The sequence below is a fragment of the Callorhinus ursinus genome, unplaced genomic scaffold, assembly GCF_003265705.2.
Source record: "Callorhinus ursinus isolate GAN/ISIS: 27379988/994484 unplaced genomic scaffold, GSC_fseal_2.0 scaffold20, whole genome shotgun sequence".
Taxonomy (NCBI): domain Eukaryota; kingdom Metazoa; phylum Chordata; class Mammalia; order Carnivora; family Otariidae; genus Callorhinus; species Callorhinus ursinus.
The window spans coordinates 2,436,284-2,454,772 of NW_027397082.1; the positions used below are offsets into that span (position 1 = coordinate 2,436,284).

At 51.6% G+C, this 18,489-nt stretch overlaps 1 protein-coding gene across 2 annotated transcripts in view; it reads right to left on the reverse strand.

Annotated features, from left to right (window-relative positions):
- The window catches only part of BAG3 (BAG cochaperone 3), a 22,571-nt gene extending 5,073 nt beyond the window's left edge, over window positions 1-17,498 (reverse strand). For both annotated transcript variants that reach the window (XM_025880624.2, XM_025880623.2), the window contains exons 1-2: window positions 16,987-17,498; window positions 1,212-1,541 (exon numbers count right to left, since the gene is read on the reverse strand). In XM_025880624.2, the coding sequence (XP_025736409.1) occupies window positions 1,212-1,541; window positions 16,987-17,166 (510 nt within the window). In that variant the 5' untranslated portion in view covers window positions 17,167-17,498. The remainder of the gene's footprint in view (window positions 1-1,211; window positions 1,542-16,986) is intronic.
- Between the last annotated feature and the right edge of the window lie 991 nt (window positions 17,499-18,489).

Below are 18,489 nucleotides of genomic sequence, written 5' to 3' on the forward strand. Positions count from 1 at the left end.
AGAGAGAGAGAGAGAGAGAGAGAGAGAGAGAGAGAGAGAGAGAGAGAAGTGCCCAACGCGCTGCTTCTGTTGTTACTGATGTCACCTCTTTCTCTAATCCTTCCCCTGCAATCTGCAGAGGACACAGCTGGGCACAGAGAGCAGCACTTCCCGTGTGCCCGAGGCGGGCCGGCCCCTGGGCTGCCTAGAAATTCAGGTGGGTATTTCCCCAGCTGGCTTCAAAGGGCCCTGTTAGCTCAAATTTGCTTCAGCTTTCTCTGATTCACGTGTCCCTCAAAAGTGACATTCTTACAACAAAATATTACAAATTCAGGCCCTCCTCCAAGAAAGGAACAGAGGCAAAGGAGGCAAGGCTAACTCTGGGCACAGACACGGAGTGAGAATCAGCACTCACAACACCGGACAATCTGCAGACGGGAAAACCAGAAGGGCTTACTGCTCAGGAATCCTACTGGGGTCCGCTGGCCCTCAAATCCCAGCTAAGAGCTGGAGGAAGAACTCTTTAGATATTAGTGCATTGAAGCAGGGACTTCAGGCTTAAATAAAACCCTATCATCGAGCAGCTGACCCCCCGACTCTTTATTTGGGGTTTCCTTTTTTTTTTTTTTTAAGATTTTATTTATTTGAGAGAGACACACAGATAGTGACAGAGACAGCAAGAGAGAAAGAGCACAAGCAGAGAGGAGAAGGAGAAGCAGACTCCCCGCTGAGCAGGGAGCCTGACGTGGGGCTTGATCCCAGGACCCTGGGATCATGACCTGAACCGAAGGCAGACGCTTAACCGACTGAGCCACCCAGGCACCCCTCTGGGTTTCCTTAAAAGCCATGGGACACTGTATCAAAACAGCTCCAAGCAGTTAATGCCTATCCGTAAGTACTGAACTAAATGAAATAACATATAGCTATTCCTGTGTTTTGGACACAGAAAGCCTGGTAGGAGTAAGGAGCACCAGATTAGGAGCCAGAAGGCCAGGCTTCCGGTCCCAGAAATGCCATACTTCCACCTTCATACATTTGGACCAAGTCGTTTACCCTTCTGAATCCCAATTCCTTAACCACAGAAATAAGCCATGACCCCTGCCTGTGGGGTCACACACCTGTGAAATGCTGGGGGACACTGTGGAGCTGTCATGCTGTCTCTGCTGGGTGACCTTTGCTGTTGCAGGCCAGGCCCAGATGCCCTGCAGGTTACACCGGCTGGCTCTCCTTACCTCAGGTCTGTGGGAGCCTGGGGGCTGGGCTCCCGCAGCTGCTGTCACCGCCTGTCCACACTGTTTATCTGGCTGGGTGGCTTCCACCACACCCTGCAGGGGTGACTGGGACCTCTGAGGAGCCTCTGTGGCCGCCTCGGTTCGGAATCGCTGTGTCCCTGGCTGGGGACAGACAAAGGAAGGGCGCGGCTGCCGGCCCTCGGCGCCTTCGTGGAGGACAGGAACGGCAATGTAGCCTGGTCGGAGCTGGGGGTACACGGCGTGGCCTTCCCGAGCAGGGAGCAGCCTGGGGCCCTCCTGGGAAGGGCCGTTTGCAGAGGACGGTGCTTCCTACAACACAAAAAGGAGAAAGAGTCTGGTTAGGAGCTGGGAAGAAAACACCCCAAAGAAGCAAAAACACGGTGCTAAGTGCCACCTTCTGGAGTGATTCTGGGCACCTCCCCCACCTCCGGCATCAGCCAAGCTGGCCGAGCACAGAGGGCGAGGCTGCTCACAGGCACCCTCTGCGTCTGCCGGAGAGCCCCTCCCCTACAAGGCCGCTGTATGGCCAGTTTACGAGTTAGGGGCATCGAGGGAAAGCAGGTGAGCCAAGGTGTCCACTGAGCACAGAGAGGTCCCAATTTCCCAAACTGGTCAGACAGGTTTCTTTGATGGGTAACAACCAGCAGCTGTATGCAGGAGAGCCACTGACTGTCCCCCAAATCAGAGACCCAGATCAGAAGGTGTGAGGATGAGTCAAGGCCAACCCACTAAATTATAGCCAGCTTCCCCGCTGCCTCAAAGGTCCTAGTGTTTCCTAACGACACAGGTTGTGCTGGACCCAGACACAGGACACAGCTTGGACGCCCTCGCAGACAGGCGGCAGTGGGGCGAGGCTGCCCACCCGGGGACACCTTCGGAACAAGGTGCAAGGGAGGGAGATCAGAAGGCACACAGGGGCAGCGCAGCAGGAGAACAAACTTCTGCTGGTCCAATGATGGCGGCAAAGGCTGCTCTGGGGCGAGGAGTGGCGGGGGCCCCTCTCCTGCCCTCTCATGAAGTTGTCCCTGCAGCCGCCTGGCTATTTCGGGACCCTTGAGGAGGCCAAGTTCCAGATGGACCACAGAGAAAGATCTTGTTTCAGACAACAAGGCCGGGCAGTCACTCACGGGGCAAAGTCACTTCTCACCAAGGGCTGAGCAACCAAAGTCAGGGACCCCCCCCCCCAGGGCTTCCAGTCTTGACTACCCCCTGAAGCCACCTCGAGGGTCCTTTACAGAGGAGGATGCTATGAACTGTGCCACTTACACACATCTGGCTAGGTCACTGATGAAGAAGAACGATCCTTCCTTAAGGAGGCATCTCTCCGAACTGCAAACAAATGCCAAAGACTGAGAATCTAGGAGCTTGCAGGGTGTAATACTCACTGCCGCAAAACCAGTCACAAGGAAGGAAAGCTCCTTTGCATGTTGAGTGATCGACCATTATAACTGTGCCTTGTGTCTGTGTTGGGGTGCAACAGCTGACGGTGGTGGACCCTGGAATTTAGCTCTTTCAGACCCCGTCAACTGCTTCCCTCCTACCTACCCCGGGCCTCCCGCACAGGGGAGAGGCAAGGGTGTCGCTGTGTCCTTGGGGACACCAGCAGACAGGCACTCTCAGATTAGAATCCCCACGTGCTCGGGGCAGCAGCATTATTTTAGCCTGCTTAGCTCTCGGGTCACCCAAGAGCAGGCCGTGGGTTCCTGCCGTGAGACCGGCACCAGAAGGCACTGAGGACACCCAGCGCTATGTGGTGCCGACTCCTAATCCACCATCTCGGCGTGTGAACCCCTCCCTGGGGCACCCCTCCCTCCAGCCTGAAGCAGGGGCCCGGACAAGTCCTGGGCCTCTTCTCTGCTGGCTGCCTGGGAGCTCACTGTCCACCTCCCCCCCCCAAGCCACGTACAAAAGCCTCAGCTATCCACACAATCCTCGGGCAGGGAGCTAGGAAGCCCTCATCCACTGACTACCGCCTGGTGACCGTCTAGCTACTCTGATGCTGGGCACTGCAGGCTTACGAGACCAGCAAGGCACGATCCCTGCCGACTAGGGGCTTACAAGACAGTTTGAGACAGCAGGAAACACACAGGAAGCAACCCCCCCCGGAAAGCATGGGAGACTCCGCAAATGGGGGAAATGCATGGGCTTTTCTAGCTAGGATGGGGCTGTCCTAGATAGGATGTCAGTTGATTCTGACCTCTATTAGTAACAGTTCTGTGATCTGGGATAATTCTAACCTGTGAGCTTTAATTCCCTTATCTAGAAAATGGAGCTAGCAACACCCATCTCGCAGGACTGCTGGGAGGTTTTATGAGAGCACATGCAAGAAGGATGCCCAGAAGGCAGCAACCCATGTGAGTTCCCGCCCCCAAAAGGCGCACAATCATGCTGCGCAGACCCCAAAGTGTCAAAGGAATCAAATCTGAAGGACAAAGCTAACTGATAGAAGATTCAGGGTAGGGGCTGCCCCGCAGGAAATGAGAGTCCCTGGGATGGTGTTGAACTTTCTGTGAGGATGGAAATGTTCTTTTTCTGCATGGTAGTAAACAGGTAGATACCTGCATACAAACCTATCAAAGCATACACTTCCCTGGAACCTCCACGCTGCCCAGCCCCTGCTGCATTCCACCCACACCATCCAATTTTAACCGGTGAGGGCTGCCAACCCCACCACCCCCTGCAAAGCCGGCTGTTGGCTGTGCCTCCAACTCAGCCCCTTCCAGGGCCTGGAAACCTTAGATGGACCTGGCTGAGGCTTGGCTCCTCCTGGGGGAAGCCCCTGGATCCAGAAGGCACGGCAGCTGCCTGCCAAGAGCTGCGTACTTTATACGTCTCACTGAGTAGATTTTGTACCAGATTTTGTACAACGACAAGAGAAAAGGGAAGACAAAGGCTGGAGGGCAGGAGGGAGGGAGGAAGGAAGAGCACTTCCTCCTGCCCAGAGGAGGTCACAGCGGAGACTGCCTCCTGGAGTCAATACGCTACCTGGATCTGGGAAGACGTGCTCCGTCTGGGTCTGGTCTTGGTCGTGTGGTTGCTGGGGAAAAGCCGTGGTCACTGGAGGTGGGGTGGGGAGTCTGAGCAGCAGAGGGAAGGAAGACAGCATGCGAAGGTAAGTGCTGAGCTGCAGAAGGTAAGGCCAGAGAGCTGCTGACAAGAGATGCCTCAGCAAGACAGGAGGAACCGCCAGAACACGTCAGGAAACGAGGGGAGGAGTCCGGGGTGAGAGGAAGGAAGGAAGGGCAAAGCAGGGGCTGAGGGCGCGGAAGGGAAGGGTGACCCAGGGAGGCAAGCAGGAGGAGGAAGAACGGAAAGGCCTCCGTGGCTGGCAGGACAGCAGCAGTGAGGGTAAAGGGCCACTACCAAGACCCGCGTTCTCAGCCTGGGGTTGACAGAGGGATGGCGCTGCCCGCCGGGGGTTAAGGGCGACCTGGAGGCCCTGATGTTCTGCACTCTGGCTTCTGGGTGAGTTGACCCATTTATGCCTTTTAATTAAAAAAGCCCATGTCTCTTCATGAGTCTCACATCTAAAAGAATGCTCCCATTCCAGTCTGATCAGGGTTGTTTAGAAAAACACTGCTGGGGGTAAGTAGAAAAACCACACCGGCTTTACAGAGTAGAAGAGTAAGCACTTGTACAGGAATGAATAATTTAAACCAGCAGCGAAGCTCCCACCTAGACGAAGATCCGTAACAGGAATGAATGCGGACGCCTCCCCGCTTCTGCCAAGTCTACTCTGCTAGAGTCCCGCCAGTAGCAGACGCTTCAGGGTTTACTAACTAAAGCGCACCACCTCAAAGAGTTAAATTGCCCTTCCTGCCTTCCATGGTGCTTTACATCACAATCTAATAAAAAAAAAAGACAACATTTTTTAAAATGAGAAAAGTGGGGCGTCTGGGTGGCTCAGTCGGTGAAGCGTCCGACTCTTGATCTCAGCTCAGGTCTTGATCTCAGGGCCATGAGTTCAAGCCCCTTGCTGGGCTCCAAGCTGGGCGTGAAGCCTACTTTAAAAGGCGAAAGATTTATACGATCTGAAGAGAAACCAGAGTATGTGAAGCCTACTTTAAAAAAATAAATAAAATAAAAAAGTAAAAAAAGAGAAATGTTATAGTGTATGATTCCTGTGGAATATGAGGAGAACATGCCTCCTCAGTCCCCTAAGAAGTTCCAGCACATCTAGAAAGAGCCTACTGGTTAGGCCAGCATCCTCAATACAGGACCCATGACTTGCTCCCTTCTGACCTCAGTGGGGACCAGGGACTGCCCCCTTGGGGTAGCTCTTCTGGGGAGGGAGGGGCGAGCTGCGGGCACGTGACCAGGCAGGCCGCGGCAGGTCCTCGCCATCTCACCACGGCCTGCCCTGCAGCTGCTTAAGGAGGAATGACCGCACTCCAAGAATTATTTTCCAGTGCAGCTCAGCTCATCATCTTTATCTTTGGGCAAAGACATCAGGAATCCATATATACGAGATCCGATGAGGAAATAAGGCTTTGCTTATCTTACTCCATGCATTTATAAAAGGAACTGGTTCATTCTTCTCCCTTGTTTTGCACTGCAGTAAAATCTTGAGGCGCATCTCAGGGCACTCCACAACTCCATGAGATGGCCAGGATAAAAAGCAGAGAAAAATTACCCCAGATGAGCCAAGATTTGCCCTATTAAGGACAAGGTATTATTAGAGAAGCCTGGGGTCAGACTCTGAGCTTGGGTGAGCCCCGTGGACTTACGCAAGTCTTGTTTGCTTAAGAGCACTCTTAAGAGCACCAGTGATTTGCTGCTGGTCTTTAATAACAATGTGGGCACTAAGAGGGCAGCTAGGAGATGTGGAAAGAGACAGCACTCGGTCCTTATCCTGGATCTACCCCTAAAGATGTGTGTTATATAAGCAGCTCACATCACCTCTGGACCTTACTCTCCTCAGCTGTAAAGTGAAGGCGAGGCCCAGAGACTCCAGGAAGCAGTGTTTCTCAGACTCTAGGCAGCATCAGGAGCACCGAGAAAATGCTTAAAAATGTAGACCCTAAGTCCAACCCCAAGACAGTGTGATTCGGTAGGTATGTGGTGAAGCCTAAACCAGGACTGCACTGAAAAACACTGATCCACGTGAGGTTCCTTCCCGCTCTGGCGTTCTTTATGGTGCTTATTCCAAGGTCCCCTCTGGCTCTAAATATCTACATAAAGCTCAAAAACAAGGAAAAGTTGATGTCACAGAAATTTAAAAATGACCACTCTTAACTGTGTTCAGTTAAATCAGAATGGCAGTCACTGGGATTTAAGGTGTCCCAATGTTAAGAGGTGGCCACTGACGCCCTGGAAGGACTCCTTGTGCCTCTTTTTTTGTTTTTTTTCGTTTTGGTTAAATATTTATTTCAGTGAGAGAGGGAGCAACGGGAGGAGGGGCAGAGGAAGAGGGAGAGAGAGAATCTCAAGCAGACTCCCCACTGAGTGCAGAACCCGACATGGGGCTTGATCTCACAATCCTGAGATCACACCTGAGCCGAAACCAAGAATCGGGTGCTTAACCGACTGCGCCACGCTGGCTTCCCAGGACTCTTTGTGCCTTAAAAGCAGGGTAAGAACAACAGCTCTTGGGTATCTACCAGGCATATGCCAACCACTGTGCTGGACATTGCACTTTCATAGCCTTCGTGGCTTTGGGGACAGCTGGGGAGCAGGGTTTGCCTTGACCTATCCACAATCGGTTCCCAGTTTACTGAGTGGCCTCTGAACCCTGAAAACAGCACCCATCAACCCCCAACCTCAACTCCATGGCACATCGCTCTCCAAAGTGTTCTCAGCACCTACAAGTCCTAGCTCCCATCATTGTGGTCTGAACGAAGGTACGAATAAAAAAGGTTAACTTTCAGGGCTACCCCGGAACACTTCTGCCTCCATAGCCCTGGAATCTCTAATAGGACACAGATCCAGTAACTGGGTTTTGAGGCCAGAAGCCTTCACAACGGTCAGGTGTTGACTTGTACTAATGACACTGCAAAACTTCTAAAACAAAGAAAAAAAGATGGAGTTTGAAAACAGGAACCCTCAACTCCCCATATATCTAGGGCCTGGATCAAAATTAAGTAGCTTGGCTCACTTCTAGCAGGCAGGAAACAAAAATAAAAACTTCCTTCTAAAGCACAAATAGTTGAGTTTCAACATCCTTCCAAGACCTTCTGTTTGGTACACTCAGGCCATCGAAATGAATGAAGTATTATAGCCAATTTGATATATCCTCAGCCAAAGTCAAAATTCCTCCAGTTTTCTACTGCATTGTGATAAAGGGTCTCTCCCTCTGCCCAAGTTTGGGCATTTAATGGACATCAGGTAAATTCTGAATAGCAAGTGAAATCCACCTCCACAGAGGTCCGTGTGCGGTGCTCCTGGTAAGAAAAGAGTCTGTGCTGACCACAATTGCTGGACACAGGCCAGTGAAAGGGCGACTAGAGGCTTGATCTGATTGCCTGTTATCAAAGCACACGTATTTTATCCTGGGATCACCAAGACAGGTGTCCTGATGTGTTCCTACCAGAGAAAACTTTCTATAGAATGAAACTTAACACCTCTTCTCTTTGCAGCTGTGTCCAAACAAGCAGGAATGAACCAGTGTGAGCCCTGGGCTTCAAGCTGTCACCCTGAGCTCCAGTCCCGGCCTGCTGCTCACCAGCTCTGTGCCCTTGGACAGGACTCCTGGCTACTAAGACTCAGTTTCTCCAGCTGTAAAAAATCCCCACACCTCCTAGGGATTTTTGCAAAATTTAAGTGAAATAAGGCGTAAGAAAGGCTTTGTAAGCTGAGCCTGCTCCAAGCCCTACAAAATCATGTTCCTTCATTCCACAAATGGTTATTAACAGACCCCGCTTTTTCTGAGCAACACCTGGTGGAGCCTATAGTGTAGAATGCCTAAAACGTCAGCGGTCTCACCAGTCGGCAACAAGCCTGAGTTAGAAGCCCCTTTATCCGAGAGTCTTAAGGACACTAATTAGCAAGGATGCCATTTTCTCTGCTGGGAACTGTACCTAATGCTTTACAATCTGGAAGCAAACACAGCCCAACATTCTAGGGGCCGAGCCCTAAACCCCTGTCCCCCTCCAAGAAGCCCCAGCCCAGCCACTCTGAAAGGACCTGCCCTGTGGACCAATCCACACTCAACTTGCACTGACTGTGGCTCCTTGCACTCCTGCCCGAGACCTAGTGAGAAAACCCAGGCCAGGTTGGGGCAGGATGATGTGTCTGGGAGCAGAACCTGTCCTGGCGTCTCACCAACAATCTCAGTGTGTCCCCCAGCAGGGTATACGGGCACCTTTCAGGCCGGGCACCACGGGCCACAGCTGGCATTTCGGCATCAGCCTCCAGCCTCCCCGTTTCCCACACCCCCTGGAGCCCTCCCTCAAGGATTCCATGTAGCAGGTGTGGCCCAAGGTCACATAGGCAGTTACCAGGCTGAGAACCCCGGTCACCCGATGCCCAGCTCCTGAACTCATGGCTTCAGGGAAATGAAAACCCTAGCTAGTTCCTCTTCAGAAAAAAGGAGTAGGGACACCTGCTCTAAGGATCTGAAATCACGAATCACAGATGGAAAAATACCTGAAATTTCCATATCGGGAAGCAAACTGTCTGAAGTTACATAAAGAGACACCCTCATGGTTCATTGCATGGGTTTCTCAAGGACTGGTCTCATACGAAGGTGGAACACTGCCCAATCACTTGGCTCTACCATCTGCTAGACACCAACTATGCAAGTGTTTGCTGGTATCAGGGTGCAGGGACTCACGAGACATGCATTTTGTATAAAATCACCCCCCCCAAATCTCCAATTCACCAACTGCTGCTAGGGCAAGGGCCCCTTTAACCAAGGGTAGCTGCTTTGAGGGGAATTCCTGGGGACTCTCTTCCCCACCCTAGGCAGCTGCTCAAAGCATTCCTCCAACAACCATACTCCCCCAAGAGGGTGGTGGCAATTAGCAAACCCCCCTCTCCTTCCACCTGCAGTGACATTTCCACCCCTTAGAGCGAGGTCCAGAACAGCTGTGCAAATGGCCAGCCCCTAGTTAACATGACTCAGTTTCCCCACAACATGGACTGGGCACCTCGCTCCTGCCTGGCAACTGTCCTGGGGTCTGTACAGAGATGTGGAGGCAGACACTCCCCTAAAGGAGTCAAGGTTGAGGGTTAACACACCACCCCATGCAGCAGAGGCCCGGAAACACAATGCCTCCTGGCCTATCTTCGCTGGGGGGTCAGGGATGAATCAGGGATGAAGCTGGTTGAGGCTATGGGCTGCAGGTTTGGGTGAGGCTCCAGAAGGCCTGACAGCCTTCATCTGACCCCCTGCTGCTGCGTCCCCGAGTTATGTGGGGCATGGGAACCCCGGGGAAGGGTGCAGAGGGCATCCAGGTACTAGTCGAAAGACAGCCAGCTAAGGTAGTACAAGGTGTAAGAGGCTTTGCTTCTGAGAAAAAAGACTTGAAGTCTACCAGGGAGCCATGTCCAGACAGATCTGTCTGCCATGTGGTGAATCCCCTCCTACTTCTTAGTGGAGGCTGTGATGTTTCCATGGATTGAACACATGTGTCTAGTCGGGCCCCGACTCATCACTTTCCATGCACTATCCCCCCGATTCTCGCAATCCTGCTGGACAGGTAAGGTGGTGTTCCCATTTTACAGAAGGGGAGACTGAGGTTCAGAGAGGATGAGTGATTTATCTGAGATCACCAGAACCCAGGTTTGTCTGACATCAAGGCCAGGAATGTGTTAACCCTTTCACTATTCCTGCCATATCTATACAGTCTGTATTATAATAATTGTGGCTAATGTCTTCAAACCCCTCATCTTCCCAGGGTAAAATGCAGCAGGGGAGAAAGCATTTAGTTTTGCCTGGTCGAGCTGGGCTGAGGTTCAAGACCTGGAACATTCAGTTCAAGTGTGCTCTGGGCCAGGGAGCCAGTGCTTGGTGCTGAGTCATTGCCTGGCTGAGGCAGGGCAGGCGGGAGTGCAGAGTGCCGGCGCCCTGCTCAATTCTGAGTCACCACAGCCCCATGCGCCCAGCCTGGGGCCTCTGGAGGGAGAAAACCCAGCTCTATCCGGGCACCTAGTCCCCGCCTGACACTCAGGGTCTGTTGGATGAATATGGAAGATTCAGAGGGTGATGTGGCTGCCTTGTCTTCTGCACACATGTATTCTTTCCTAGCCTCCTGCTTAAGGCTTAACTATTCACTCATCCATCCAGTCAGTGTCCAAGAAGAATCTTTAAAATGACGGGGGAAAAAATCTACAACTGGACCTTCATGAACGCTGAGGACATGATTTCAAAATAGGAAATGGCTGTTTTCCAACAGGATGCTGGGGAATTTTCAGTGGCAAGTCTCACCTCAGTCACTGGGGACACTGCTCTGTGCTCGGAGCTCTGGGGCAGCCACTCTGTTTACGGGCTCTTGACAAAGGCAGTGAGCAATCTGTAATTCTGGGCTTTTCTGAATTGACAGTGAATAAGAAGCCTCGCTGTGCACTGTCTGGTCTTGCTGCCAGCCACACGGAGAAAAGAGAGAGAGAGAGAGGTCCTTTGACAGCGCGGAAGCTGCTCTCTGTGCAGCCGGGCATTAGCGGCGTCTGGCTGCCGGGAGCTCCCAGCCTTTCCAGCTCGTCTGCTCTGAGATGCTGTGTCGCCGGTGGGGACAAAAAAGAACGTCTCCAGGCTCATACGGATGAACTTAGGGAATCAATACCGAAGTTCTTTGTGGAGAAAAGGCCATTCAGAAATGCAGTAAAAAGGAACCTGCCCCCGAGGGACCTTGGGGAGCCCAGGACAACACTTCAGTGCTTAGGAACCAACAGAAGGCTTCCAGCAACTTCCACTAACTCTAAGCGTGAGCCTGCACTTCAATAAAGGCGGCTTTCCTTTTACCAGCCTGTCCACTCTAGAGCCCAGGCCAGGTTTTACCCTCCTCCGCACAGAATCATTTACTGAGACCAGAGTCTGAACTTAGGGCTCTGAAAGATGACAGCCAGCCCACTGCCCCCTGGAACTCTCAGCCCACGGGGACACGGCAAAGCAGAGAAGTGCCGCCTTTTGTTTTGTTTTGTTTTTTTAAGATTTTATTTATTTGACAGAGAGAGAGAGAGACAGCGAGAGAGGGAACACAAGCAGCGGGAGAGGGAGAAGCAAGCTTCCCGCGGAGCAGGGAGCCCAATGAGGGCTCGATCCCAGGGCCTGGGATCATGACCTGAGCCAAAGGCAGACGCTTAACGATGGAGCCACCCAGGCGCCCCGAAGTGCTGCCTTTTGGAAGAAATATTCCAATCAAAGTAATGTGGAGTCTGGAGCAGGGATAGCCTGCTTCCAACTGGAGAGAAATGCTGCACAGAGAATGGCATGGAAGGAGACAGACCTGTCCTCCATATGGCACTGAACACCATGACTTGCAGAGAGCAGATGCTCAGTAAATTTCAGATGGAATGAATGAATGAGTGAAGACTTGGGCCCATCTCCTAAGTTCAGACCCAGGCTCAGGAAAGGAATGGTCTCTAATCAACTGGGGCCGTGCCTGGGGAGCTCTGAGCATAAAGGAGTTCTGAGAAGCAGCCAGGCTCCCTGGGGGTGAGGCTATCTGTCACCCCTCCAGACACTCCCCCCCACCCAGGTGAGGGTAAAACCTCTGGCCACAAAGGTCCTTCCGTGGTGTCACAGCTGACAGGCCTCAGACGCATCTAATAGTTTCCATCTTAGCTGTTTTGAGGACTTATAGCAATAAGGTTTGTAAAGCACCCAACCAGCATTTGGCATATATATATGCGTATGTATATGTGTGTGTGTGTGTGTATATATATATATATATAGAGAGAGAGAGAGAGAGAGAGAGAGAAACAAAAACATATAAGGTTCATTCTATCCTAAAGAAATTCTCTCTCATGAAGCTTTTGCAAGCTGCCTCACTTCTAAGGCCCCTGAAGAAATCTTCACAGAAATATGTGAAGACTTAATAACACCAGACATCTCACACAGTCCCACAGTGCCAAGCAAGCAGTGAGGATCAAGGCCCATATTTGCAAAGGACGGGATTTGGGGTTTAGCTTCAAAAGTCCAGCTGTGAGACTGAGATCAGAGGCAGAAGAGGAGCCCAAGTCAAGACTTGATCAGCCAGCAATGGGGAGCCGGGACGGGCTCGAGAATTCCACAATCAGGCAGACAGAGGTTTCTTCAGTGTCCATCAGCACCAACGGGTCCTCAGAGGTTCCCAATAAGCAAGGCCTTTGTCTTCTGCTCCCAGTTTTCCTGTGTAAGATGTCTCAAATATTTAAGAGCAACAATAAAGCAGCAAAAATGGGAAGGAGGAAGAGTAGGTTTGGATTATGCATGGTCTCCTATTTTTGACGATAAACACCAGACCATTTAAAAAGGTCAAGAGGAACTAATAAACATGCAGAGTGCCTTATATAAGGCAACTGTGTGTCATTCCAGAAATGGGGACAGGAGGACACGGCTGATCAAGCCTCATGGGTGGTCTGAAGCTTTTCAACTCACAACCAGCCCCAAGAGCATCAAACAGCTAAGCCCTCCTTGGCCCTGGCTAATGTCAAATGCCGCCACAGCTCCTGGGTACCAGCTTTACCCTCGTAAAGGGCAGGTCTACTCTACAAAACAGGGGACGAATTATGTTCAGTTCTTGCATAAGCCAAACACAGCCTGTTCTTTGGAGGGTAAAATGAAGGTCTTGTATGAGCTGGACATCTAAGGCATCTGGCCATGCTCTTCAACCTCCCCACCAACAAATCCCTGTTCATCAGTCACAAAGGAATTTGCTTCCCCATCATGCAACTTGCTAGAAAATACAAAGGAGAGAATGGCCACTCATTTCCTGATTGTGCTCTGATTCTGCTAAGAGGCCCAAGAGCTTGCAATCGATCTGCAAAGAGCAGAATGATCTCATCTTTAAGAAAATTCAGGAGGCTCTACTAAACCTGGAGCAGAAAATAAATGGGTCTCTCTACTTCAATCGTAACTCAAAAAATTTCCAGTTTCCTCCGAAAGGGTGTTTCTCCATCTCTCTCCCAGGACCCGAGTGTAATCTCAGATTATTATGGTGAGCTTCTGCTGGGAGGGCAAAGCAGGAAGGAAACGCTCTGGCTCCTTTCTGGGGTACGGGAGGGTCTTGGCACTGCCCTAAGTCTGACTCAGGGCACTGCCACCCCCAAATTCACACTGGCACAAGCCAGGCACCGGGGGAGTTTCACCAAGAAGGACAATGGGGCCTCTGGCAAAGGCTCTGCAGCTTAGATGCTAAGCAGGCACAGCTTGAGCCGTTCCAGGGCCTACTTGTAGGAAGGCGGACCCTGAATTGCAGCTCCCCTTCCCTTACAAAATGGGATCACCAGCCACCAGTGGCCCCCAAATGCCAGTTTGGCAAAATCAGGATCATCAGGGAAACTTCTCTGAGGTCCAGATGTCTGGGCCTTACCCTGAGAAATTTGGATTCAACATGGGGCGGGGGGGAGGGCAGGTAGGGGGGAATGACGCAGCTAGCAATCTGTGTTCTTAAAAAGGCTTCCCAGGAGACTGCTGGCCTTGGGGATCTGTGCTGGTGACCTCTAAGATCTGCAAAGCTAGAACAGCCCTGCTCGTGGAGGGAGAAGGGTCTCCCTCTGGTCCCAGGAAGCTTTGTGAGAGAGCAACACAGCACCCCACTCCAAAGCATCTGGTCTTTGTTTAGTCAGGGCAGAACCTGGGAGGAGCGGCTGCACATCCTCAGACTCCAAAGTGAGCGCCAACCTCTCTGCCAGGGAAGGGGCCTGGACCAGAATGAACTTGCCAGGAGATTAGTGGCAAGCCCACGTGCGCAGAAAATCGACATCCAGGAAGCCTACAGGTGGGGAGGTCCAGTTGCTTGGAGAGGAGTTGGATAAAGCCCAAAGTCTTAGCCTGTAGTCACCCGGCCTCTTCAACGGAAGGGCAAGACACTTGCTCTCACTGGCCTCCCCTGTAAAACTGGGGACAGAGAGTCACTCTACTTACTCAGGGCATTGTGGGAGGACCAACTCGGAAACGACAGACCGCAAGACTCAATGAAACACAAAGTTCTAGTCCCTTCCTTTCCGTGAAAGCCATTCCTTTACCAATAAGGTTAGACTGCAAACACCCAGAGGTGGTCTTCCCCCCAAAAAAGGGCTTCCTCTGTTTTTTTCATGCTTAACAAATGGCTCTTTGTTGATTGATTGCATCTCCTCTTGAAGACAAGGATGTTCAGAAGGTCCTTTTAGCTCAGCTCCTCCAAAATCGCCCTCTGTTTCACGCCAGGGCCCTTTCTTGTTACGCATTAAGAAGCCAATTTCTTATATAAAACAATATTGAAGGATTTTCCATTGTACTTAGTCTGGAGGAAGATGTCATTCATGGAAGTGAAACTGAATGAGTCACCCCGATGTTCTATGCATCTCAAAGCACAGGTGTAAAAGCCATGGAGCCCAAAGAGCCAATGAACAGAATGTTTATTCTCCCCTTAAATTCTGGTGCCATGCTGACTAATCTCCAGTAGTTAATCTGGTAAAGAGAACTCGTTTCTTGAGTTACCAAACCCAGTCCTCGCCATCCAAGTAATCACAGCACAGAAGTCAGCCACACAGTGCTTGGTGGCCAATTGGTGGCCAGGGGGACACAAAGACAACCAAGTATTCCAGCCTGCACGCATCATGGCTTCACAAAAATTCTAGACACTTCTACCACCTTCTGAGCAGATACCCTGCCTCTTATCAGGACCTTCTGGTGTAGTTCTCTTTGCTGAGTGACCCTTGGAAACACACTTGACCTGTCTGGGTTTCTTTCTCAGTAAAAGGAAGAGGTTGAGCTAAAAGAGCTTCGTGGGCCTTTCAACTTCAAAATTCTGACTTAATTTTCAAATCCACTTTTCTGGCATCAGACTTCTGATTTAGTGGCTGTTTTCTCTATTTGTTGAGAATAATAGTAACTCAACCTGTTTTTTCCCCCTTTAAAAAGGCTTATGAAACCACAGCCTAGCCAATCTACTGGATGGGTACACAAAGATCTCAACTTGCTGGGTGAGTCTTATTCTAAAAACAAAGTGTTGGCAATCTGGGTTTACGCTGCACTTACAGTGGCTATGTTCAAACTTGACCTTCAGTCATAACAAAGGGTGCCTGCAGATTCCGACAGTCCCTGTCTCTATAGGAAGGAGGCCTTGAAATGATAAGTTTTACACCACACCATGCAGACTGCAGTAACAGGACTGGTTTGAAATGTGCTTCAGTTTCACCCAATTATGGGCTGAACAGACACACAAAAAAGTATATATAATTATGCCCACCCCGGCTAATTACATACTCTTCTACTAATTTTCAGATAAAAATATACAATTAATTTCTTACAAATGTAAGTTGCTGAATGTTCAACGTCTCACTGTTGGGCACCAGGTTTTCATTATTTTTAATTTAAAAAATACATAGAAATGAAAGTGGATGATACAAATATTTCTTCCAAAATAATGATTTATAAAGCACCTTTAATTTTGTGAATTTTTCCCTTTAAATTAATTCTGTGAATTTTTAAATCTTCAAAACAACTGACCAGCTCTTTATGACTTTTTTTTTAATTTTGCCCAGACAGCATAACATGCCCCTTTCTTTAAGTGTATTTCTCTTTTGCCAAGCTTTTTATTTTGAAATAGTTCAAATTTATAGAAAATTGGAAGTGTAGCACACTTAGTTGTAATCTTTTAAGTTAACAGACTGATTCCAAATTTCTATTTCCAAACTTTCAGGCTCTTAACTGTTAAAGAGCATATATCTTTGCATATACATAAATGAGGCATACTTCTGCTACGTTCACAAAAGTACTTCTGTATTAGTTATTTGTGTATTAGAAACAAATCCTGGGTATTTTAATACCATAACAAGGAAGGGAATGTAAGCCATTAAAAAAAACAAAAACAAAACTATTCTCTTTCAAGCCAGTGTGAGGCAATGTCTTAAGGGCAATGGTCAACCGTGAGACAGTCTCACATCTTTAGTTCAGAAATTGCCTGGGAGAAGAACATCTTGTTTTCAACAAATCATCCTAAAATATATTCTTATTGACAACGTTTCAAACAATAATACAATTTTAATTGCAGATACAAAAAGGGGGAGAAATGTATTTACATCAGTCCCCTGAGTCACTCTGTGCCTGAGATAGTAAAGTCAAGGTGCCCCTCGACCAAGCTGAGGAACTTCAGGAGGCAAAATTCCTTCCAGACCACCCCCAAGATTGCGAGTGGCCCCCTACGGCGTTCGCCGGAGCACGGACAGCAGTGAAACCCGGACCTTAGCCCGGGCGGGCGGCTGCAAAGGCCGCGGCGGGGCCTAGCCCGGGCCTCCAGAGCTGACCAGGCCGGCCGCCCCTCCGGAGCCCGGGCCAGCCCCAGCCACCCGGCCCTCGGCCCTCGGCCCTCGGCCCTCGGCCCTCGGGGGGATGGGCCGGTGGGACGGCACCTGGCGCCACCGCGCGGGTCGCACTTCCCGGGCCGACCCCCAGGAACCAAACGCGGCCCGGGGAGGACAGTGCCCCCCCCTTCGGGGCCTCCCCCTCGCCCCGACGCCGGCCAAGGGCGGACAGGAGCGGGGGCTAGTTGTGGCGCAGCGGGCGGACCCCGGGCGCGGGCGTCCGCCGGCAGGTGCGCCCGGGGTCCCCGCAGCCCCGCCCGGTGCAGCCACCCCCGCCGCTCGCCGTCGAGGGGGGCCGCCGGCCGGGGCGCGGCGCAGGCTGGCTCACCTTGGGGCCCTCGGGGGGCACGCGCGGGTCGTTCCACGTAGTGGTGCGGCTGTTGTGGTCCACGAAGAAAGGCCAGCCGGTCTGCGGATCAATCTTGATTTCCCAGCCGGGGGGCAGGGGGTCGCCGGCGCCGTTGCCGGACGCCACCTGCACCATGGGCGAGTGGGTGGCAGCGCTCATGCTGGGTCGGGGTCGGCCCGGAGGGGCAGCCGCCGGGGTGCCGGGTCGCGGGGTGCCGGGTCGCGGGGTGCCGGGCCTCCAGGCGCCGGGTCGCTCGCTGGCCGCGGCCGGATCGAGAGCGGTGCGCGCCGCCGACGTGTCCGGGAAGCCGGCGCCGGGCACCTTTATGAATTAAAGGAGGGGGTGACGTGGCCGGAGAGGGGTGGAAGTGTCTGGAAATAGACTCCTCGCTGCCAACCGGGAAGGAGATAAAGGGAGGTAGCAACTGGCCGGCTAGAAACTTCTGGTCCCATCCAGAGAAGTTGGCGGCGAGCGGGTTGGATGCGGAGCTCCGCCCTGAGTCATCGGCTATAATCGGGGCGGGGCGGGGCGGGGGCGGGGCCTCGGCCGCCCGCCCCTCCCCCACCCCTCCTTTCTCAGTCGCCCCGCCGCCCCGGCGGGTGTTCCCGGGCCGAGACTGGCCGGCGGGGCGGGCAGCCTCCGGGGCGTCGCCGGTGTGCGCTGGGCCGGTTTCGGTTTTCAGACGCCCTCCCTCTGCTTGGAGCCGAGTAGGTGTTCCCTGGCCTGGGACTCGGCGCGCGGGCTGCCTCCTACAGCTCTTCCTATAAAAACAAAGTCATCGTGAGCCTTTAAAGTCGTGGGTTTCAAACTAGAGTCTCGCCCACCCCCCCTTTGCTCCCGTATACACAGATACTCAGGGACAGTGGCGTCCCTCAAGTACGTTTTAATCACTTTTTTCAAGGGCCCGAGGAGCTCCGGAATGTGGATCTGACACCATAACAAAGCCAGGGAGAAAATGCAAGTGCAAATAGAAACTCACCTGCCTTCTTCTGAAGCCTAAAAAAAGATTGCATCAGCCGTGGTTTTATGCGTCTCAAATATACAAACTACCATTGCAGTGAACAACTTTAAAGACGAATCACCTTCTTTTGGGTTTGGATCTTTTTTATGGTAGAGATTGTTTCTTGCTATCTTAAATCTTGACCTTCATTTAGGAGTTAGGGACCAAGTCCAATCATGAAAAATTGTCGTTGGAGGTTGATTCAGTGGTGGTTGTACTTGTAACCTAAACCAAGCAGTTCCCAGGAAGAGCATGTGCCCCCAGAGGGAGAATTTGGAGGAGGTTCCATTTAAGATTCTTAGGCAGGCAGACTCATTCCCTTCCCCAGAAGTATTTTGGGAAGTTGCTTTCATTAAAAAGAAAATCACAGGTCCAAAATGGTGTTACTTGGGCCAGGCCAAGCCACCCAACCAGGGTTTAATACCTAACCTAATTTCAGTTTCAGCGTCCCCCAGAAATATGTCTAAACCTGTCAATCAGGA